Genomic DNA, 23,797 nt, shown 5'->3' with positions numbered 1-23,797 from the left:
GTATATTTTCAAAGCAAATCTTTCCTTTTCAACTTACCTTGTCCATTCGGTCTCTTTCTACTCCAAACCGACCTCCATAGCCATGGGATGCTTTGGGCCCTGACTCCATCTCTTTCTTCTTGAGAACATCATGCTCCTCTGATACTTTGTTCCTCAGCTGGTGGATGCTGGAAGAAACCACATGACCAAGGATCATCTATCCCAGGAAGGTCAACAAACCCATCTTCCCAGAAAAATGGAAGTCTTGAAGTCTGTCCTGTTTATTTTCAGTAATAACCTGGGCCCCCAGAATATACTAGTGATAGGTCTAGAAGTAAAAGATCAGTCTGGCCTGCATACCATAGCCTGATTTAAACTCTCCATAGGCCAAAAATATTTCCTCTAGTCTGTTATTTTGCTCACTAAAATAACCTTCTGACCTTTAGTCCCATTTTTCATGTTCTTAAATATTAGAGGACAATGATACCTATATTCTGATAACTGGAAAGTTATTTTCTTTTCTGAATGGATCAGCTTTCTATCAATTAGAGGATGTGTCTCAAAAAGCAGAAAAATATTCACATACCATTGGACCTACACATTCTAGTTTTAGGAGTCTACACCAGGGAAATATTTTAAATACGGCAAAGCTTAATGTCTAAATGATACTCATTGAAGTGTAGTATATAATAGCAATAACTACAAGAAACAATCTATATGACCAGTGGTTGGGTAATAGTTAAATAAATTGAAATATTACCTTTCACTAGTGTACTAGGAAGTCATTAAAAACAATGCTTACAAAAACACAGAATTGGGGAAATTTATTTAAACATTAGTAGTACTTTTTTATGCTTTTTGGTCATGAATTAAGATCTTCTGCCCCTTCCCCACAGCCTGATAATACCTGAGAAAACTAATAACTAATGAAAACTAACTAACAAAATCCACTCACAGTAATTGCTATGACACGTTAAGGCTCAAATTATCTTGATTTGAAGGGACACCTTTATCCCTTAAGAGAAAGTACCACCAAAAAAAGGCATTCTCTTTCTTACTTCACACCCACTTCCATCTTTACCATGAAGGTGACTGCAATACTTAAGAGGGTGGAAAGCCATCTTGGCCAACCTCTTTGGCTTGAGGATATGAAGTGATAGCTCAGCACCAAATGACAATCAGATCTGTTATTTGGACACATAAGGATCCGGGGATTGTTGGAAACATTTGGGCAAGAGAACCCTAAATAAGAAATTTGACTTTCTGTAGCAAGCAATAAGGGTTTAGGGTATTGAGACAGTGATATTACTAGGACTTCACCAGCTCAGGACAACAGACACGTTGGTTATACGTAGAATGTCTGTCTCACAGCAGAAATTGTCTTCTTTTACAGAAGAATAGATCCATCTGGTGGCCTTTAGTACACTAAAGGTCTTTTAAAAAGTCTTCTCAGCTTTTGCCACAGTTAATTTTAGAAAGCTGGCTATGAACCAGATGAAATTAAGCCAAGTGCTGGAAGAACCCCCTGTTCCCATGCCTCCTCTAAACTCTCTGGCAGCGTTGAAAGCAGAGATCTTGTGTTGTCAGTTCAACACCAACACTGTGTCAAAAGCTACTAATACCAAGGACATGTAAATGCCTGCCCAGTATCTTCCAACTGAAGTATTCAGATGAAAGATGAAGAAAAGGGGGCCAACTATTTAACTTTCAAATGGAAAAAATATGCAATTTTTAAATGAGTATAATAATTGTTAAATGGGTTATAACTATATTATAGTTAAAACAAGTTTTTAAAAGGGATTAGAAAATGATACTCAGGAATATTCATCTAAAGGATAACAGAAAAACTAGTCAGGGGATCACACCAATAGATGATGTAATTTGAATGAAATTGTTGAGGCCCAAAGAAAACAAACTTCTTTAGGTTGTAGCTGAAGTCATTCTAAACAGGTCTTTATTATTATTATTATTATTATTGAGACAGAATCTCTCTCTGTCACCCAGGCTGGAGTGCAGTGGCATGATCTCGGCTCACTGCAACCTCCGCCTCCCGGGTTCAAGCGATTCTCTTGCCTCAGCCTCTGGAGTAGCTGGGATTACAGGCATGCATGTCACGCCCACCTAGATTTTGTATTTTTAGTAGAGACAGGGTTTCACCATGTTGGCCAGGCTGGTCTCAAATTTTTTTTTTTTTTTTTGAGACGGAGTCTCACTCTGTTGCCCAGGCTGGAGTGCAGTGGCGGGATCTCAGCTCACTGCAAGCTCTGCCTCCCGGGTTCACGCCATTCTCCTGCCTCAGCCTGCCGAGTAGCTGGGACTACAAGGCGCCCGCCACCATGCCCGGCTAATTTTTTTTTGTATTTTCAGTAGGGACGGGGTTTCACCGTGTTAGCCAGGATGGTCTCAATCTCCTGACCTCATGATCCGCCCGCCTCGGCCTCCCAAAGTGCTGGGATTACAGGCGTGAGCCACCGTTTCCGGCAATATTCTGTATCTTGATTGCATTGGTTGTTATATATATAGGTGGCTGTATTATATATATATAGTCAAAACTCATTGAACTATTTGCTTATAATGATTAGGTATCAATACAGTTAATTTCTGGCTGGGCATGGTGGCTTACACCTCTAATACCAGTACTGTGGGAGGCCGAGGCAGGCGGATCACTTGAGATCAGGAGTTTGAGACCAGCCTGGCCGACATGGTGAAACCCTGTCTTTACTAAAAATACACAAATTAGCTGGGCGAGGTGGCACATGCCTGTAATCCCAGCTACTCAGGAAGCTGAGGTAGGAGACTTACTTGAAGCCGGGAGGCGGAGGCGGAGGTTTCAGTGAGCTGAGATTGCACCACTGCACTCCAGTCTGGATGACAGAGCGAAACTCCATCTCAAAAAAAAAAAAAAGTTAATTTTTGAAAAATAATAAAGTGAAGAAAACATTAAATGAAAGAGACTTTGGGCACTCATAAAGAGGTTTGTTTATGAAGGGATTGTAGTATTATTAAAGCCAACTTAACAAGTACTTTGTCACTGTAAACAGAATAGCAAGCAGCCTTAGGGAATAGCAATAGCTTAGCTCTTGAGAATTTGCATTTTATTTCAACAAGAGAATTATGGACATGACAATATTATGTTTATTAGACAAAAACAATATAATGGTTAAGATTTCAGCCCATGGAGTCAGACTGAGCCGAATTCAAATTACTACAGGTTGAGTATCCCTCATCCCAAACGCTTGGGACTGGAAGTGTTTTGGATTCAGAATTTTTTCAGATTTTGGAATATTTGCATATACATAATGAGATGTCTTGGGGACTAGACCCATGTGTAAACAGGAAATTCATTTATATGTCATATACACTATATTAAGAAAGGTATTAAAGAAGAGCTAAATAAATGGAGGTAACTTTATTTTTCCCTTGGGGATACTGAAAAACCTGTGTTGTGCACCTGTATTTTGACTGCAACCCATCACATGTAGTCAGGTGTGGGAATTTTCTACTTGTGGTATCATGTGGGCTTTCAAACATTTCATATTTTGGAACATTTTAGATTTTCAATTTTTAAATTAGGGATGCTCAACCTGTATCTCTGTATCGTTGGACAAATTGCTAAACATTAATATATCCATTCACTTTTCTGTGAAATCAGGATGCCAATGTCATCTATGATATAGGGTTGTTTTTAAAAAGTACTGTTTTGCATGACATGTAATAGCTTAATAAATGTTGGTCATTATTCTTAAGTTACAGCCATGGCTCTTCCCAGTACCCGTGTGAGGTAAACAGGGATGGTACTATAATCTCCACTCACCGCTGGAAATCAAGATAGGATGGTAAAATATTATTACTCTCCTCAGCATCATGAGCCCTTTTACAGCAGAGCTGGAATCAGTCCGTAGAGCTCCAGAATTCTATTTCAATACTCTTGGTATTGCACCATTCTTTATTTCCACTTGATATAAAATGTCAGGGCACAAGAAAGAGGACAGGGTCACTGAGGCAGACATCCTATGGTTATAGCTCAGTAAAGATTTAATCTAAAGGCCAGACAGGTTCCAGGAAGTGCTGAAAGATTATTCTAGATTGGTGCCACTCAGTATGTGGTCCACAAGCTGAACTGTTTCTGTTTCACAGGGAAATAAGAATAAAAATTGAGAATAGGTGTTTAGAAACTTTTATAGCAATTGGACATAGTGATTTTATTCTTTTTCTTTTTTAGAAATGGGGTCTCACTATGTTGCTCAGGCTGGAGTGCAATGGCTACTCACAGATACAGTCCCATTACTGATCAGCACTGGAGTTTTGACCTGCCCCATTTCTGACCTGGGCCAGTTCACCCCTTCTTAGGCAACCTATGGTCTCCCACTCCTGGGAGGTGGGAGGTCAGTATATTGATTCAGAATTTAGTGTGGAGACCCAATCAGCATAGAGCACTATAGCCCAGAACTACTGGACTCAAGTGATCCTCCTGCCTCAGCCTCCTGAGTAGCTGGGTCTATAGGCACAGACTAGCATGCCTGACAACATCGTGATTTTATATCTGTTGAATTTAAAAATACAAACTGTGTTTGTATTGTCTATGTTATTTTTCACCATTTATTTTTCCAGAAACTCAATTTTATTTTATTTTACAAAAGTATCAGTCTGTGACAGATTTGAAAATAAACAGACTGGGTCAAGGGAAAAGACATCCTTGAGTCTTGAGAATGAATGGACAAGAGTGGAGAAAAGAAGGTGGAGAGAAGGGTGATAGTCCTTGAAAACCAGGCAATTCCTTTACAGAATGGATAAGGGACACATAGGACCATTTGAGTTATTCACTGAATTACCAAATTACTACCCAAACTAAATTTATTCAAGCAGACCTAAAAAGAGACATCACGCTGTGGGGAAGGTAGCAAGATTAGTAAGAACTACAACCACTTCCTTTTCCTGCTTTTAGTCGTCTCAGCTCTACAGCTACTGTTTTTTTTTGTTTATTTGTTTTGTTTTTTTGTTGTTGTTGTTTTCATTTTGGGATCTGTCAGTGTTAGAATCTACAGCTACTGTTCTCCTCTCCAATTTCCCCCCCTTTTCCAAGGACCATGGTGATTCCCATCAGACGTTAAAGACTGACTTAGCCGACACTAACCAGGGGGAATCCCCAAATAGTGGAAACTTACTACTGGAAAGTCCTCTAGAGGTCTTTTTGATCCAGATGGGCAGAATGAGAATCAGAGAGGAAAAGGGACTTGTCTAAGGCCACCTGGCTTGTTACCAGTAGATACCAGGCTTTTACTCCTTGATAACCTGGGTAAATGGGAGATGAGAGAGTTTTTTTGTCAATATCTCCATCATTTATTCTATCAGATATTCAGTTAGGTTAACAAGGAAATGTGCAGGGTCACCATGTTGTACAACTCCAGGGAGCACCAGTCAGGGTGTTCTGTATACAGGAGTTGTGCAATACAACAGTACAGGTAGACACCACTTAGGAGAAGAGAGGGCTGTTGTCTGTTTACATGTTCGTTAGATTTTAGAAAGGAAATCTGATTAAACTAACCTATGTTAACAGGAAACAAATATAACATCACTGAGCTGCTCAGAAGTGCTAAGTACTGCATTAGACATTGGCTATCCCATTGAATTCTCACTACACATCTTCTGGGTGGCTACTTTTTTTTACATTATTTCATTTTTTTATTAGGGTTGCTTTTTTTTTTTTTTTTTTTTTTTTGCCAATGCCTAATATATTGCAAGTTGTCATGGTGGAGTGTTGGGAAAAGTTTTCAATTAGCAATAATCACACCTCAGATAAACCTCATTGGCTATAATACCACCACTGTGCAAAGCTAGAGTTGCTATTCTTATCCCCATTTGATAAATAAGCTGAGGTTCAAAAAAGTTATGTGACCAAGTTCACATTGCTAAGAGTGGCAGAGTTAGGAATTGAATCTAAATCTATCTGATATCCAAATTCAAGCTCTTTCCGTAAGATTATGGCAGGAATTTAGGAGACTTCCTTAAAATATTGTACTCCTACCTCCTATATATAAAACAGGCACTGGGAGAAAAAAGGTACGAAGTATGCATCCTCATCTGGACAATTCCCAGAATACTAGCACTGAGTGGCTTTTATTCAGAAAAGGAAAAGGGTCTTTTTTTTTTTTTTTTAATCTATGAGTCTATAGAGGGGTATCACAGAAACTTCTGAATGACCCTGTTCCATTGTTTCAATCTTTTTCCAGAATGGCATGGTTTAAGAATAATATTCATTATAGGTACTTAATTAAAACATTTATTTATTTTATTTATTTATTTATTGAGACTGAGTCTCTCTCTATCGCCCTGGCTGGAGTGCAGTGGCGCGATCTCAGCTCACAGCAACCTGTGCCTCCCGGGTTCAAGAGACTCTTTGTGCTTCGGCCTCCTGAGTAGTTGGGATTACAGGCGCCCACCACCACGCCTGGCAAATTTTTGTATTTTTAGTAGAGACAGAGTTTCATCATGTTGGCCAGGCTAGTCTTGAACTCCTGACCTCAAGTGATCTGCTTGCCTCGGCCTACCAAAGTTCTGGGATTACAAGCGTGAGCCACCACGCCTGGCCGAAATCATTTATTTCTGATTAAACAATGTGGTACTATCATCCAGTTGTATAAACTTGTGCCAGGCTTTCACAGTGTGTTGCTTGTGCAATGTGGTCATCCACTGACACTTTTTAAAATCTAGAGGTAAAAGCACTGCTCTTAGGGTGCGGTGGGGGGAGTTAAAAATGGAGCTTAAGACTGTATTAGTCTTGCCATTTTGTGTGTAGTTGTTGAATGCTTGCTCGTTACACTATCTATTGTGTCTACTTTGCTACTAATGTTTGACATTCTGATACTGTCCAAAGCAGATGGTCCTGGTTAGATGATCCTGAATAATCCATGGAAGAGAGGAGGGGATCTCTCAGCCTGAATATATGACATATCCCACAGAAACCCCTGGATATGTCTGTAAGTTCCTTTTATCTTCTGGTATCAGAGGGTTTTGTTTGTTTGTTTCTAGTAAGATGCAAATGGGGCTATAATCTGAAAGATTCCTGAACATCATTGCCAAAATAGTTTTTATCAACAGGTTTTCCAAGTGTTACATTTCTTCATATTACCATTCATGGCTTCCAACTTCTATCAAATAGCTAAGTACAAATCTGTATTTTAAAAGTTATTTGGGCCAGGTATGGGAGCTGAAGTGGCCTCTTTTTATAGCATTTATTCTGAGTTCTTCACCTTGACATTTTACTGAATTATTCTTAGTCCATCCGAAGGAAGTCACCCTGAATTCTAAATACACATTTATATTTATCTGAAGAGATAGACAGGAGATAGATGATTGCCAGGTAGATAGATAGAGAGGACCTTAGTATTTGGGCCACTTCCTCTTTGAATCTCTCATGCCTTACTAAAGGAAGGGAGGCAGTTAATCCAATAGACCCCCACTTGGGGAAATAGCAGAGTTGTTATGTATAAAAGACAGATAATAGCATTGAGGAGGATAAGCGGAGAGACATAAAATGGAAGTACACAATGACACACAAGCTACACACAGGAACAGACTCTAGAAAAAACCAAACACAATAATACATAGACATGAACTACCCTATCCTTTTCCTCCCTCACCTTCCCCCAAGTCTCTGAGTTTTCTTTGGGCTCTTCCCATAACCCCCTTCCTTTTCCCCAGTCCTTTTGGCACTTACTTGATGTGTTCTGTGCGTCCAGAGCCCTCGATGGTCTTGGCTCCCCACCGCTGCTCCTTCTCAGAGATGTCATTCTGCAAATGACAGCACTCAGTAATACGTGACGGCAAGAAATGTGCCACATTGAGAAGGGCCACACAACTGACACATGCCCTCCATGTCCCCTGTGTCCACTGCCTTCTTCAGTCTGAGTCTTTACTCACATCCCCTCTATGTTTATCCCATCCTGACCCCATGTAAGAATTAAACTGGTGAGGCTGGGCATGGTGCCTTATGCCTGTAATCCTAGCATTTTAGGAGGCCAAGGCGGGTGGATCTCTTGAGGTCAAGAGTTCAAGACTAACTTGGCCAACGTGATGAAACCCCATCTCTACCAAAAAAATACAAAAATTAGCCAGATGTGGTGGCATGCACCTGTAGTCCCAGCTACAGGGACTACTCGGGAGGCTGAGGTAGAAGAATCGCTTGAACCTGGGAGGTAGAGGTTGCAGTGAGCTGAGACTGCACCTCTGCACTCCAGCCTGGGCAACAGAGTGAGACTTGTCTCATAAAGCAAACAAACAAATAAAAAAAACACAAAGAATTAAACTAGTGAGCTCTGAAACCTCCATTTTTCCTCTGCATACTTCATGCCTACCCCATCTGGTCTCCTATAGCTTTTCAATCCCCCAATTACACATGTCCAGCTTGAATCCTGGATCATGGGCCTGGGGAGACCCAGGTTCACCTGCTTCTCAACTTCAGTATAGCCTGCCATCGCCTGTCAATCACACCGTCAAACTCACCCACGCCTGTCTCCTTTCATCCCTGATACCAGGTATCGTGCATGCCCCACAGGCGACAGCCAACTGTCCTACCAATTAGTCCCAGTAAGAGGGCTGTCTCAGTCCCAGAAGGCCCTTTTCCAAGCATCCTCAAAGGTCACAGAGTGGCCCAGATGCCCTCGCCACCCCACTCTCTCCAATATTCAAGCAAAGCTACTTCCAAACTCACCACAAAGTCAGGATCTGTGTCCCAGTCATCACCCTGGGTCTCCACGGAAACAGACACATCATGGCCCACTACAGACTTCCACATCTGAGAGTGACAGGAGATGGGAATAATTAGGGACAAAAAAGGATCAAGAGGAGGGAAAACAGGAATGTTGAAGTCATAATATAGAAGCCCAATATTTCCTGCCATTTTTTTTTCTTAGAAGAAAATAGAAAATGAAGCAAAGCAAATGGGAGTTGTAGGAAGGCTTTTCTGCTCAGTTACAAGAGGAGAGATGGGGCTTTATTCAAGACAAACCAATGTGGCCTGGGCCCGCTTGGGGCTAGAGAGAAGTTGCCATGGGTGTGGGTGACACTAGGTAACCCGTGAGTCAAAATTGCTGGAATTGTTCACTTGTGTCCCGAGGCCAGCCAGGCAGTGGCTGAAGGTGGTTGGCAATGAGGGGTACTATAATATCCCTAGAATTATGGCCTCATTTCACTCAGGTTTCTATATACGATTCCTTTGTCACTGTTGAAATACAAATCGGTTCAGTTTCTCACAAGTGAACATCTACATCCCTCCTTACAACCTGCTGAACTATACTGAGAATTTTTCCAGCCTCTTGTCCAAGTGATGTCCCACCTTCACCCTGAGACTGGTCACTTCACAGCTGTGTAAGGTTAGTAGGGACAGTTGGCTGACATTTCCATACTGAAGAATGCATGGGAAAGCATTATTTGCTGGGAATAAGTCAGTTATTACTCAATTTTTAAAAAAATGGTTCAATTATATTTCTAAAGAAAAGTAGTTCAAAAAATAGCATGTTTTCAAGTTGATAATTTATCAAAGAAAAAATCATATATAATAAATCTTATTTTGAACATTAAGAGGTATTCAGTTTTTATCAACTAAATAAATGTTGCAGAAATATTTAGAGAACACTAGCTTGGAAGGGTGCCAAACTTACTCTGCTAGGGCATCCCCAGTGTTCTAGTCGGCCTTCTGGACTGTGCAGAAGGAAGAGCAGCACGGTTGCTCTGCATCTGTGGATCTTGGTGTGAAGAAGTAACAACAGACAAGGCTCATCTGCTGTGGTTGCCACTGAGACTTCTTGACCGTGGCATGACTTGCTAGCTGGCAACACTTCCCTCCTCAGACACCTCATCCCATTGGAGACCTTCTTCATGCTCTCCATTGTCTCCAAAGAGTTCCTTTACAACTACTCCTCAGGTTCTCCTGTCTCCACCTAGGCCTTCAGATTCTCCAGTTTTCTATTTCCACTTGAAAACTCCATCTTCTCCATTGAGCAACCCCTTAAACACCAGCCCAGGGGAAGTCTGGGGTAAATCAGTTAAAGAGATGCTAAGGGGACACCGGACAGATATTGACTGAGTCAACCGTGAGTCACGGCTGAAAGCAGCTCGGCTTTCCCTGACGTGGGTGGAGACAGCAAAACAAGACTTAGAATCCTGCATCCTTACTACCCCTCTACTTCTCATCCCCTGGCTCCTGGGCTGCTGTGCGACAAAAGGACTGTCACACACAAAACTGGAATGGAGAAGTTTCTGAAATAGTCATGAGCAATAAGGAAGCAATGAGGACTGATGGTCCCATCCTCTTTCCTGTGGCTCCTCTGAGGCCTCAGCCTGACTCTCCCATTCACCCATTTTTGAAATAAAGAGTTTCGGAAATAGAGACGATTTATCTAATATCCTTGACCTATTGACCAGAAACCAGAAAGGTAAGAGGTGCTATCTAGAGGTGAGAACCAGAGAGTAATCTGGTGAGGCCTTGTTGCGATGCTGACCTCCTGCATCAGAGTACACGGACTGGGAGTCAGAAGCCCTGGCTGTCACCCCAGCTCTGTGACTAAGCCTCTGAGAGACCATCACAAGGGCATTAACAGAGTAGGTACTCATTTGCCAGGTATGAGACCAGGCGATTAATAAATACTAACTTGAATAATTTGTCAAATCAGCAATTACCTCTGATTTCCCCAGTGGAAAATAATGAAGGGGTTAACCTAGCTAATCTGTAAAGTCTCCTTGATTTCTGACATTCGGGGATTCTGTGATCTACAGTCACAGAAACTAGCCCCAGCGGAACCATCATGCCTTCTCTTGGGCTCCATCAGCACTTGGTATTCAGTGCTACTTTACATCAGTGACTACTTCCTTATCTGTTACGTTTCCTATGTGGGTTTGTTTCCCTGAGACCATGTGCTCTTCAAGGGCAGACACTGTTTTCTTCTCCTGTGGTCCTCCTCCCAACTCAGTACCTAGGGGAGACATGCCTTAGAGTGGGTTGTAGATTGTCAGCAGAAACCAGGCAACACTTTGCTTGACGTTTGTGCTAGATGGCTCCTGAATCATTTGCCTTGAGTTTAAGCCCCTCCCTTCTGTTTCTATCTCCAGATGCTGATTTGCTACAACCACTCACAACCAGGCCTTCTGGCCATAAAAGGATAAAAGCCTACTAGTGGTGACCTTGCCCATCACCAAGGACTAAGAGCCAGGTAGGTTCCTCCTCAACAATTACTGTGTTTCCCGACCGTCCCATGGCTCAGAGTACCCACCTCCACCTGTGTGAGCCTCTGTTCTAAGCGCCCGGCTCCTCGCGTCCACACCGACTCCCTCTCTGGCTGCTGCCACTTCGGAGTGAGAAACTGAGCTGCTGCTTCAGTTCCGTATTCAGGTTTTCGTCATTTCCTGCCACCCCATCCTCACAGCTACTTCCTGAAATTTGAGTCAGTTCCTTCTGCTTTAGACACTTAAATTTTAAAAGGATTAAATGTTTCTGTGACTGGTCTTTTTGCAAGGTTTTGACAATGGGGGTCATAGGGCAGTCATAGAAAATGCTGCTTTGACTCTGACTTTGTAATCTAGTGAGAGAAACAAACATTCAACCAGAAAACACATTAGAGAATTCCGTAGAACAGCATTGTGTCCTAAATAGGGTGGCAGTTACGTTTGAGACAGTAAAGGAATTCAGAGCATTTGGTATGGGATGTATTCATCAAGAAAGGCTTTATGGGAGAAGTCCTTTATATGTGGATTTTGAAGCATGAGACTTAAAAAGAAACTCAGCCCTATATTACCCACAGCACTTAAAAGTGGAGTTTTCATATAGATGTTCAAATAAACATCGACCAGTTGAATGCCAGAAGGAATAACTCATGAGGGAAAAGGCAAGACATGGAAGGAGAAAGTTTCCTAGCTTGTTTGGGGCACTGTGGAGTCTGAGCTAACAAACTAAAGATTTGGCTCCAGATAGTAGGAAGAATTCTGCAAGAACCAGGTGCTGGTCAGCTGATGGAAGGTCTTTGTGGCCTCCTGTTTCACTGCCTATCAAGACTTGCTGCCCCTCCCTTCCCTCTTGAAGTCAGACGTGCTCAGGTGACTTGTTTTGGCCAGTGACAGATGCCCCTTTCTGGCGGAGACTGTAAGGCCGCTGCAAGTTTGCTATGCTCTTTCACCACTGCCCAAGGCAACCTGCAATTCTCCATGTTGGCTCCTCCAGCAGACTGAGTCCCTGAGTGAGAAAGAACACAAGTGGAGCCCCATCCACCATGTGAGGGAATTGGAGTCTTTCACTAAATAGTCCTTTGTTTTGGCTACTGCGAATTTGAGGGTGTCTGTTATTGTATCTGACCTAGCCTTTCCTAATCTTGATTGTCTGTGGACTTCTTGATTTGTTCACAACGGTGCATTCTCCAAGGAGTTTAAGCAGGACTAGATGAAACTGGCCCATGATACAGGCACTTTTCTGCATTAGGAATATGAAGCCTCTGTCACTTCCAAATCTAAGGATTCTATGCCTGGGGGAGCTTTATTTATCCCTCCTACTTTATTACCTATTTATCACGGTGGTACCGAAGTTATAAGAAAGAGTACATTTGTAGAAGGGAAAATAGTCTTTTCAAATCACTTGGAATCCTCATGTAGTGTCAAAATACAAATTAAGACTATATACTGTGACACACCATCCAGGTACTTAATTCTCTGGAGAAACTAGAAATTAATCAGAGATGACACCAAGAAGCCCCATCTTTCCTTAGCAAATGTCACAAGTTCATTACTGATGAGGTAGTGAGGTGTATCACACAGAAATAGAATGGGCCTTGAAATCAGATAGACTTGGTTCAATTAAACCATTTACTGTACTTTGAGAAAGTGAGCTAGCTTCTCTCAAGCAGCAACTTAACATAAAAAACCGTAATAGCTGGTCACGGTGGCTCCCACCTCTAATCCCAGTACTTTGGGAGGCCAAGATGGGTGGATCACAAGGTCAGAAGTTTGAGACCAGCCTGGCCAACGTAGTGAAACCATCTCTACTAAAAGTACAAAAATTAGCCAGGCATGGTGGCAGGCACCTGTAATCCCAACAACTTGGGAGGCTGAGGCAGGAGAATCGCTTGAAACTGGAAGGCAGAGGTTGCAGTGAGTCAAGATTGTGCCACTGCACTCTAGCCTGAGCGAAAGAGTGAAACTCGGTCTCAAAAAACAAAACAAAACAAAACAAAACAAAACATAAAATAATGCCCATCTAACCTGCTACATGCCATTAAGCTTCTCTTCTCCCATTCCCACCCAGAGGGATCCCTAGGGGTCTAATGTTTTCAGTATGTGCTAGATAAGAGTTCTCCCAGGACCATGCATGGACCTGCATCAATTTAATGCCCTAAGGCCCAGCTTATTTGATTCAGTATTAGGATAGATTTTCCTCACTGCATTCATCACCTGGGGTCTAGCAGCTAAGGCTGGAAGAATGCCTGCAGCTGTCACTGATATTGGCCAGTGAGAAGAAAGCCTGAATATGTAGAGCTTTCTACCCCTGTAACCATTTCTGGCTACCTCCTTCCCTACTTCTCTTACCCACCTTCCACCCCGCCAGCATGCAAACACAGGTACTGAAGCACCTGTGCACATATCCATTCACTCACACACACACACACACACACACAAACTCTTCATTCTGAAAATAATTTTATTATTTTACAGTTGTTCAAGAAACTTCCGACGATGTTGTGACCAAGATTTAATCACCACAGTAGATTTAGAGCAGATCGGTCAGCCCACACCGGTCCTCTCTCTTCTTTAGGGAGAGAATAGGCAGTGAACACATCACATATACAGTAGTGAGAAAATAACCAACTGGTAGGATGGGGGAGGGGGGGCAGAGAATAGGCACAAATGGAATTCAATCCTGGCTGTCCTTCTCAGGTCTGTCTATATTTAATTTTATCTTCTCTATATTCTCCTTCCATTGCCACAGAGGACAGAGACAATGGAGCTGAGAAACTGTAATAACTCTCACTAACAGCAAAGTAGTTTAGTACTTCAAGAGGTCAGCCAGGAGTTGCAGTGTGGTGTTAGACCAGTCAGACTCCTGGCTGAGAGTCAATGCTTAATACTGGCTCCCAGTGGCCCCTGGGCACTGTCTCAGGGCCCACATTCCAGGAATATCCAGATATTCCTGGAACGACAAGAATTGGAACCCTGCTGTCCATAGACGCTTCTCCCTGCCCTTTGGTGAAAGGAAAGACTTGGGCCACTTAATACCTTAGTATACATGTGATCAAGGGCAAAAGCAAGGGGATTCCATCCTTATAGTCTAGGACCAGAAATTCTCCCTCCAATTATATCTGAAATTGGCAGGGAAGAAGATCTGTCCTCCCAGGTGATCTAATAGCTAAAACCCCTAGGGAGTTCCTTCAGCTCTCACCACTCTATTCTGCAAGAGACCTAAATCAGATGTCCTATGAGGTGACATGTTCATTTCCCTGAACTTTGTTTATGGCAGAGCCACCTTCCCTCTGAAACGAGAAAATACAGGCAAATGAGGCAAAGAAAGTTATCAATCAAAATGATACTGAACTTCAGATTATTAGGTTTATTGAAACCATCCTCTTGGCTTAGCTGACATTCCTCAGTATCTTTCACAGGACCACAAAAGATCAGGGTCCTGCAAAATCTCAACAAATATTAGGCTCAACAAACCAACTGTGATTCTCAGATTAAGCAGAAGTGTTCAGGCCCAGGGCAGTAGAAGAAAGCAGACTCGCCAGTCCCTGCAGCTCCAACCTGTCCTCATATCCACCCCTGTTTTTGCAGGCACTTTCCGTGGAGAGCTGGAGAGAAGACCTGCAAATGGGAAGACTGTTCCACTGGAATTGATAGTTCTGATGTTAGAGGTGAGAGAATTCCAAGTTCTGAGGCGAGTGGTCCAAAGAGTAACAACTAAGTCTATAGATGGCCCGTAAAACACAGAATGAGCAGGACATGAATCATTAGAAAGTAGATGGCTGCTAGAAGTGGCACTCGGGTCCGTGAATGACAGAGTGAACGCAGGACTCGCTTCCATCCAACGCCACTCCGAGTCTGAAAGAAAAATGTGAAAGTCAGAGAGTTTTCACCCTATAGGGCTACGCTGCTTTCCCTCCTAGTAGTCTTGTACTTAAGCAAAGCTGACCCAACCACTGTAGAAAGGGGTATCCTGAGAGGAAAGTTGCCTCAGAGTCAACAACTTGGCAAATTCCACCAGGTTCTTCTAATCTTCCCCACCCTTCCAGCCTTAGACTCATCAGCTGTTCAGTGGCTGGACTTCCACATTCCTTCTCCTCAGCTCCTTGCCCCCAATATAGCCAGCCCTGTCTGATAGTAGAACACCCTCTCTTTATCCTTTTTCCTTCTTACCCTTCGACAACTGTTGCTTGTAAGATCTATTAACAGTGCCTGCTCCTGAGTGCCACAGGAGCCAATGATAGGAGTCCGGGAAGAGTCCCATTCATTGTGCTCTAACCTGAGTTGAGAAAAAAAAGAGGCATAGCATTGGTTCATAGCATGAGAGGTTGATCAGGCCAAGTCTTCCCAGTCATCCTGCCACACAATGCAGCATAGGAGGAGACTTGTAGCAAAAGCTGCTCCCACAGACATAACCCCATGCAAGTGGGGTACCAGCAGATACGTTCCTTCAGCAGCAGCAAAATGTGATGATAACTATCAGGAATTGACTACCTACTTACTATGTATCAGGCTCTAGGCTGGGTGCTTTACATACATTTAATCCTCAGGTTTTGGGGTTGGTCTTATTATCTTCAAAGTGCTAAGGCTTACAGAGGTTAAATTACTTGCCCACGGCGGCACGGCCAGTAAGCAGTAGAGCCAGAATTCAATACCCAGCTTTGTCTTTCAAGCCTCATGCTCTTCTTTCCACCATACATCTGACTTGCAGAAACTCATTATATATTTTTTTCTTTTATTAAAGGCTAATAGGCAAAAGCATCCAAGGAAGATTTCTGTGGGGTTTTAAAAATTAAATTGAACTAAAAAAATTGAATTGAATTGGCAGTCTCTACTGCCTTCTGGCTCAGTTTTTGCTGATTTGCTTATTTAATACTGGAACTTCTCCATTTAATGAAGAGGCTACCATTACTCACTCAATGGTTACGTCAAATGAACAAAGGAGCTGCATGTAACGGCACATTTGATCAAGCATTTGCCTACAGGGATGAACTTTTTCATTGGGGTAGGGAGGATGAAACCCTTTCCTCTACTCTTCGTGCTTTCTCCTTATGAAAGGATATCCGTTAGTTTAATACTCTTGGGATCTCTGCAGGACACATTCTTTTCTCCAGGAGCGAAGAAATACCTTAATCCAATTTGTGAGTCTAAAAAGAGAAACTGAGCATGCACAGCCTAGCTCCTTCTTTCCTGCTTCCCTCCTGAGAGCCAGGCTGACTAAAGAATACACCTTCTGTGTCTATTCCTCCATGCGATAAGCTTTTCAGAAGCAGCTTTGATCTGGAACAGCATGGTCTGTTACCATGGAGGTCAGTCTGTCAATGTAGGCTAGGCTGAGGAAGGATGAGAAGTCTGTAGGTATTGATGAGGAAGATAGTATTGGCTGCCTTTATACTGGAAGGCCACTGAGTTCTACCTGCTCTATAGAGTACATGTGAGATTCTAATGTTACAATGGTAGTACCTGGACTAGGTAGGCAGCCCTTTATTAGCTACCCCAATTTCCATTCCGCATCAGGGCTGAAGAGGGAATTGTGGCTTGAATTAATATGGCTTGCCCACAGGCTCAAGAGTCATCATCCCACACAGGCAGTCTCAGTTGGTTTGGGTCAGGTTAGTTACACAAGAGGGAGATCAACCTCCCCATTGGCCAGGTTTCACCGGTCTAAACAATTCCATAGCAAGTGGAAGACAAACAGTCATGGGGGCACAGGCCTGAAAACGCTCGGCAGAGATGGCAAGACACCACACAAGGCATTTAAGCAAAGCTGGCCCACCCTCGAAGCTGCATATCAAGGCCTGAATAGGTGATGAAAATTAAGAGGTTGTGAATATGTTGGATTGGAAAGAAAGGTATCTTAAGTAAGACCTGCTCAATGGGGCTGTCACCTCTGCCACATAAACTTTGCAAGAAGGCATTAATATCAGAAATGTCATTCTCTGAGGAAAGTGATCATATACATAGGTGGCTTTCTCCCAAAATATAATCAAAGTGCCTGCTTTTAACAATATTTTCCATGGAAAGGGACTTCCAGCAGCAAAATACTCATAGCAACTCTCTATCCTCTCATGCATAGTGATTCTTTTGATGAATTGAGAATAAAGAACGAGGGATGTGTAGCTCTGCCCTTCTGAACTACACTTGGAGCAAACTGCTCATAGGAAGCACAGTTCGCTCTGTTACTCCAATGCTCTAGTTTGGCAAGAGCAAGATTTTCTGTGAAGGAGGTCTACCTTGGCCCAACATTGTCTGTGACTGGGAGGGGAAGTTCAGGGTTAGGAAGTGCATTTGCCAACAAATAAAAGAGCCACATTCTTTTAACATCATTTTTAAAGCAGTCTTTTAATCTCTCAATCTTTTAATCTTTTAAAAAAGATTTCAATGGATTCAGATCTCAGGTAGAAAATGAAGTTGTCACTTACCTGGTCCTCTAGAAAACCCAACACCTACCTCATTTAGTTATTGTTGGGATGAAATAAGATATCTTTCAATAATGGTAGATATCATTATTATTCTCTAAGAACAACTGTTTTAGAAAACACTGACTCTCCTACACTCCCAAAAGTACAGTGTTCTCTTGGGTGCCCACAATGTCAGTAAACTCATTGCAGCAACTACCTCAAGATGAGGAAAAGATCTTAAGAAATCCTAAGTCCGGCAGGAAATGTACATGAGTATGATCAGAAAGGATCAGAAGGGAACAGAGGCGATATCCCTCAGCCTTTACCGTCTGATCTGCTCCTCGGCCAGAGAGAGAGCATTCTCGGCAGCCATTCTTTGGTCTCGTTCTTCTTCCAGCAGCTTCCTTAATTCATTCACTTCCTGTCTGGTGTTGCACAGCTGCTGCTGAGCTTCAGAAAAGCTTCAGGGTGAAAGGAAAACAAAGAGCATCACTAGATGCAGAACACAGTTGCTAATACAAGGGATTCAAAGTCTTCATAAGGTTGTAAAGCAAGAAAATTCACAGAAGCCTGTCTGAACACGGTATTTTAAAAGCAAAGTTGTAGAGGGATTAAATGAAGCTGCAGAAAATACCTAAAGAAATTTCAGGAACTGATTATCTTTCATTTTACTATCATAGAATAGTTGTTAGTGGTGTGTGTGTGTGTGTTGGTGTTGCTCTTTTTGTTTTACAAACTTTTCACACACAAATGTTAGTTATTATTGTTACGATTTGATCCTCACATCACTTCTGTGAGGCTAATAAGACATATTAACTCCATATAAAGGACTCCAGTTAAATGTAGATTACTGCCTAATTTCTGGACTCTAGTGTATGCTCCAGGGTTGAGACAGCCACTCCCCTACCTTTGCTGCGGCTCCCTTAGCTCCTCAGGATCACTCTTTCTGTGAACTCCATTCTTTTCCTGGGGCGCTCCTGGAGCAACATCTATATTTAGTGGCCCCTGGAAGAAGAATAAGCTTAGTAATTCAGTGATGAAAGCTCTTAAGAAAGTGTACTCGAGCAAAACGAGAGCTCGTTTACAGAGGATTATCCCGGCTTATAATTCTCAAGTCCAAATTTAGAAGTCAGAAACTTCTGCTCTAGCAGATTACTCACCTACATAAAACTCTCGTCTTAATTAGATTTTTCTCCCAGATTCTCATTCTTGAATTTCTCCTCTTAAAAGTTAAGTCTGGGCCGAGCACCGTGGCTCACGCCTGTAATCCCAGCACTTTGGGAGGCCGAGGCGGGTGGATCACAAGGTCAGGAGTTCAAGACCAGCCTGGCCAAGATGGCGAAACCCTGTCTCTACTAAAAATACAAAAAAATTAGCCAGGTGTGGTGGCAGGCACCTGTAATCCCAGCAACTCGGGAGGCTGAGGCAGAGAACTGCTTGAACCCGGGAGGCGGAGGTTGCAGTGAGCTGAGATTGTACCACTGCACTCCAGCCTGGGTGATGGAGCAAGACTCCGTCTTAAAAAAAAAAAAAAAAAAAAAAAAGTTAAGTCTGCTGTGGATGTTTATGGATTTTCCAGATGCCACTTTGATCCTTCCCTTGCTTGCCAGCCCCTCCCAAACCCCTTCTCCTCCTCCGTATCCTATATGTCTTCATACTAATTCTCAGTCTCCTCCAACTTCAATGCTGCATTCCTCTCCCTGGCTGTCAACAGTGCTGCCTGTTTTGTTTCTCAGATCCAAAGTTTCCTACAATTTTCTTATTACTTAAAGCAAAATCAACACTTCCTCTGTTTCAGAATACCAAAAGTCTCAGTCATCGCTGTTTCCTCCTCATGTTTTGATTTCTCTCCCACCATCTCACTGATCTTTTTTCTTCTGATTGCTTCACTGTAATTTTTCTCAGACCTTATTCCCATGGCAATTAACTATTTCTTCTTTCTTATTTTCTTCCCTGACACCTAATTACATTAACTTCTTCCATACTGCTCTTTAGTGCTTCACCACTTACAGTAAATGTCATCACACTTTTCCCAGTCTCTCACCTTCTCCTTACTCACCGCCTGCAGCTCTTGAACCTGCTTCTCCAAGACTGCACAGTGATTTAAAAGGTCACCATAGTGCTGCTGGTTCTCACGAAGACTCTGACTGGTATCGCAGAGCTGAATGGAAAGGGTGTTTTTCTCTTCCAGTAGCTGAGAGAACTGAAACAGAAGCGAGGTTAAGCACCATCCTGCAGTACTATAAGCAGTGCTTAGGCGAACTGTTCTGAGTTTTCAGGATCGAATTTTCCTATGGAAGACCTTTGTTTCAGCAACAGCAACAATAGCACTTTGTGTTCCTTCAAAGTTGGAAAAAGCGTAATTTTTTTTTTGACCAAGACAGAAAACAATTCTGGAGGAGTAGCAGAAAGGTTTTCTTGTTTTGTTTTGTTTTTTTAAAGGGTGCCCAGTACATTAACTGAAAAACCATGAAGCAGAAATCCATAAGCAATCTAATAAGATAGGCTATTCTGGGTACATAAGAGGGAGAAGGCAGTGTCTCAGGTCCAAGTTCACGCTACTAACAAATGACTATAATCTCCAGAACTCAATATGGCTGGAGAGAGCTGTCACCCCAAAATGTGTGCAATAATATGACTAGGCAGATTCCTCAGTACCATAAAGGGTTATAAGTTACTGAGAGAATAGAATAAAAAGTTATAAAATGTGGTAGAAGGGAGAAACAGAATAAATCATAACATGTCTATGTGTATGTCAGAAACTGGATTGGGAGCATAGATTCTCCCAGGTAGAAGCATTTCAGTCCCTTAAAGCAGAACTCTCCTCTACTGCATGACTAACAGGTCATCGTTCAGTCTTCCCTTGAAAGTGTGTAGTGTGAGGGTGCCCACTACCTGACAAAGCAACCCGAACCATTTAAAAAACTGAAAATTCGTTTTTATATTGAATGAAAAATTTACCTATTGTAGCTTCTACCCATTGATTTGAATTTGGTACTCTGGAACTATAATTCTCTCACTTGCAGGCTGTCAAGTTTTAAGTTTTAGTTGTGATTAGCCTCCAGGTAGATTAATAACCACAGAGATGTCTCTTCAAGTTACATACGTAGGACCATGTAAATTGCATGAGAGGAACCCAGTATACCAGTTGCATGTTCAATCTTTTCTTGATGATTCTTTTTTGTAAGTTTTTGTGAAAAAAAGTTGAAACAAACAATGTTTTAGAGGAGAGGCGACAGTTTTCTAGAGACAACTGTGAGAAAGGGCATTTGATGCATATAGAAAATTAGAACAAGAGAATCCATACATACTTGTAAAAGTGCTCTGTTAGCTGAACATTGCTCTTCGGATATAGGGTTATTTTTTGTTTGTCATTCTGAAGAGCAATGTTAGCTTACAAAGTACTTTCACTAGTATCATCTTATTTGAGAGAGGCAGAGAAAGGATTTCTGTCCTTGTTTACAAATGGCTAGTAGATGTCAAACCAGGACTCAAGTGTGGTTCTTGACTCCAAGTCTAGAGCTCTATCTACTATCTGATGGTGTCCAATCTGACAGTCTAGCAATGAAAGTTAAGAAAACTATAGAGTTTTGTTTTAGGTAGGGGGTGGGAGGAGGTGGGAATAGTTAGAAAAGGATATAAATATTTGAGAAGTGACAGTAATTTGAAGAGAGTTAACTGGGTACAATGACAACTACTGGGTTCTGAGACAGGGAACATGTTCTTCCCTTAACCTAAGAGGAAGTTAATTTTCCTGGCCACATGAATAGTCCAAACCATACCAAAAACAAACATAGGTCCTTCTAGTTTAGAGGTTGGCAAACTATGATCCAGAGTCTGCTGCCCTTTTATTGAAATAAGGTTTTACTGGAATACGACCAGCTCAATTGATTCTATATTGTCTATGGCTGCTTTTGTGTTACAACTGCAAAGATGAGTAGTTGTTAACAAAGATTGTAAGGTCAAGAAACCTAAAATATTGTCTGAGTCCAAAGGAAAAGTTTGCTGACCTCTCCTCTAGCTTATAAGCTACTATATTTCACTATCTATACCTGTAAAAATGAAATAGGAGGGAACAATTTAGACTACATTATGTCACTAATCATCCATCTCATGTTTTTAAGTTTCTAGCACATTCTTACATTATATACAAACATCCAACCAGCTGGTAGAAATGCAGTCATCCCTTATTATCTATGGGGTATTGGTTTCAGGATCACCCCTGGACTCCCAACTCCCAGTATACCAAAATTTAAGGGTTGCTCAAATCCCTTATATATAATGGCAGGGTATTTGCATATAACTTATATGCAACCTCCCATATACTTAAAATATTTTTAAATTCATGCATAATAGATGTACATATTTTCAGGATACATGCTACAATGTAATATAGTCATATAATTTGTAAAGATCAAATCAGTGTCTGGAATATCCATCACCTTAAGTATTTGTCTTTCCTTTATGCCAGAAGCATTTAAATTCTTCTCTTCTAGATATTTTTAAATGTACAATCAATTGTGGTAAACTATAATCACCTATTGATTTACCTAACACTAGGTCTTATTTCTTCTATCAAACCATGTATGTGTACCCATTAATCAACTTCTCTTCATTCCCTCCTCTCCTTTATCCTTCCCAGCCTTTAGTAACTACCCAATGCACTCTCTACCTTCATGAAATTAACTTTTTTTGCTCCCGCACATGAGTGAGAATGTGGTATTTGTCTTACTCTTCTTGGCTTATTTCACTTAACATAATGTCCTCCAGCTCCATCCATGTTGCCATGAATGACAGAATTTCATACCTCTTTATAGCTAAATAATATTCCCTTGTGTATATATACCACATTTTTAATCTATTCATCTGTTGATGGGTACTTAGGTTGATTCTATATTTTGTTTTTTATAAATAGTGTTGCAATAAACATGGGAGTACAGATGTCTTTTTGATATATTGACTTCCTTTCTTTTAGATATGTGGGTTGCTGAATCATATGGTAGTTCAATTTTTTTGCTTTTAGATATACCTCCATACTGTTCTCCACAGTGGCTGTACTAACTTACATTGCTAACAGTGTATGGGAGTTCCCCTTTCTCTGCATCCTTGCCAGCATGTGTTACTGCCTGTCTTTTTGATAAAAGCCATTTCAGCAGAGGTGAGATGGTATCTCACTATTGCTTTGATTCACAATTCTCTGATGATTAGTGATGCTGAGTAGTTTTTTAATATCTGTTGGCCATTTGTATGTCTTCTTTTGAGAAATGTCTATTCAGATCTTTTGTCAATTTTTAAATTGAGTTACTTGTTTTCTTGCTATTTAATTGTTTGAGTCCCTTATTTATTCTGGTTATTAATCCCTTGTTAGATGGGTAGTTTGCAAATGTTTTCTCTCATTCTGTGGATTGTCTCTTCACTCTGTTGATTGCTTCCTTTGCTGTACAGAGCCTTTTAGCTTGCTATAATCCTATTTGTCTGTTTTTGCCTTGGTTGCCTGTACTTTTCAGGTCTTACACAAAAAAGCCTTGACCAGATCCATGTCCTGAAGCATTTCCACAAGTTTTGTTCTAGTAGTTTCATAGTTTCAGATCTTAGGATTAAGTCCTTAATCCATTTTGATTTGATTTTTGTATGATGAGAGATAGGAGTCTAGTTTTATTTTTCTGCATACAGATATCCAGTTTTCCCAGCACTATTTATTGGAGAGATTGTCCTTTCTCCAGCGTATGTTCTTGGTGCCTTTGTCAAGGATAAGTTGCTCCTAAATGCCTGGCTTTATACCTGGGTTTTTAATTGTTTCATTGGTGATCTGTGTGTTTGTTTTTATGCCAGTATCATGCTGATTAATCAGGTAGTGTGATGCTTCCAGCTTTGTTTTTTGTGTGTGTGTGTGTTTTTTTTAGATGGAGTCTCACTCTGTCACCCAGGCTGGAGTGCAGTGGTGCAATCTCGGCTCATTGTAACCTCCACCTTCCAGGTTCAAGCAATTCTCTGCCTCAGCATCCCAAGTATCTGGGATTACAGGCGCCCACCACCCCGCCAAGCTAATTTTTGTATTTTTAGTAGAGACAGGGTTTCACCATGTTGGCCAGGCTGGTCTTGAACTCCTGATTGCAGGTGATCCACCTGCCTCGGCTTCCAAAAGTGCTGGGATTACAGGCGTGAGCCACCACACTCGGCCCAGCTTTCCTCTTTTTTTTTTT

General features: G+C 41.7%; 2 protein-coding genes across 5 annotated transcripts in view; both read right to left on the bottom strand.

Annotated features, from left to right (window-relative positions):
• HCLS1 (hematopoietic cell-specific Lyn substrate 1) overlaps positions 1-11,369 on the bottom strand; it is a 27,401-nt gene extending 16,032 nt beyond the window's left edge. The window contains exons 1-4 of the mRNA XM_011950859.1: positions 11,247-11,369; positions 8,690-8,773; positions 7,697-7,770; positions 38-167 (exon numbers count right to left, since the gene is read on the bottom strand). Coding sequence (XP_011806249.1) covers positions 38-167; positions 7,697-7,770; positions 8,690-8,773 — 288 coding nt within the window. The 5' untranslated portion in view covers positions 11,247-11,369. The remainder of the gene's footprint in view (positions 1-37; positions 168-7,696; positions 7,771-8,689; positions 8,774-11,246) is intronic.
• A 2,270-nt stretch (positions 11,370-13,639) lies between these two features.
• GOLGB1 (golgin B1) overlaps positions 13,640-23,797 on the bottom strand; it is an 89,448-nt gene continuing 79,290 nt past the window's right edge. For 3 of the 4 annotated variants that reach the window (XM_011950837.1, XM_011950838.1, XM_011950836.1), the window contains 5 exons: positions 19,654-19,797; positions 18,502-18,599; positions 17,921-18,055; positions 15,367-15,472; positions 13,640-15,051 (listed from right to left, as the gene is read on the bottom strand). In XM_011950837.1, coding sequence (XP_011806227.1) covers positions 14,917-15,051; positions 15,367-15,472; positions 17,921-18,055; positions 18,502-18,599; positions 19,654-19,797 — 618 coding nt within the window. In that variant the 3' untranslated portion in view covers positions 13,640-14,916. Of the gene's footprint in view, positions 15,052-15,366; positions 15,473-17,920; positions 18,056-18,501; positions 18,600-19,638; positions 19,798-23,797 lie in introns of all 4 variants that reach the window. The other variant, XM_011950835.1, reaches the window with a different exon arrangement.

This window comes from Colobus angolensis, unplaced genomic scaffold, assembly GCF_000951035.1.
Source record: "Colobus angolensis palliatus isolate OR3802 unplaced genomic scaffold, Cang.pa_1.0 Scaffold31, whole genome shotgun sequence".
In the NCBI taxonomy this organism is placed as follows: domain Eukaryota; kingdom Metazoa; phylum Chordata; class Mammalia; order Primates; family Cercopithecidae; genus Colobus; species Colobus angolensis.
Note: the sequence above shows the minus strand (reverse complement) of the source record. Positions and strands in the feature narration are given on the sequence as shown.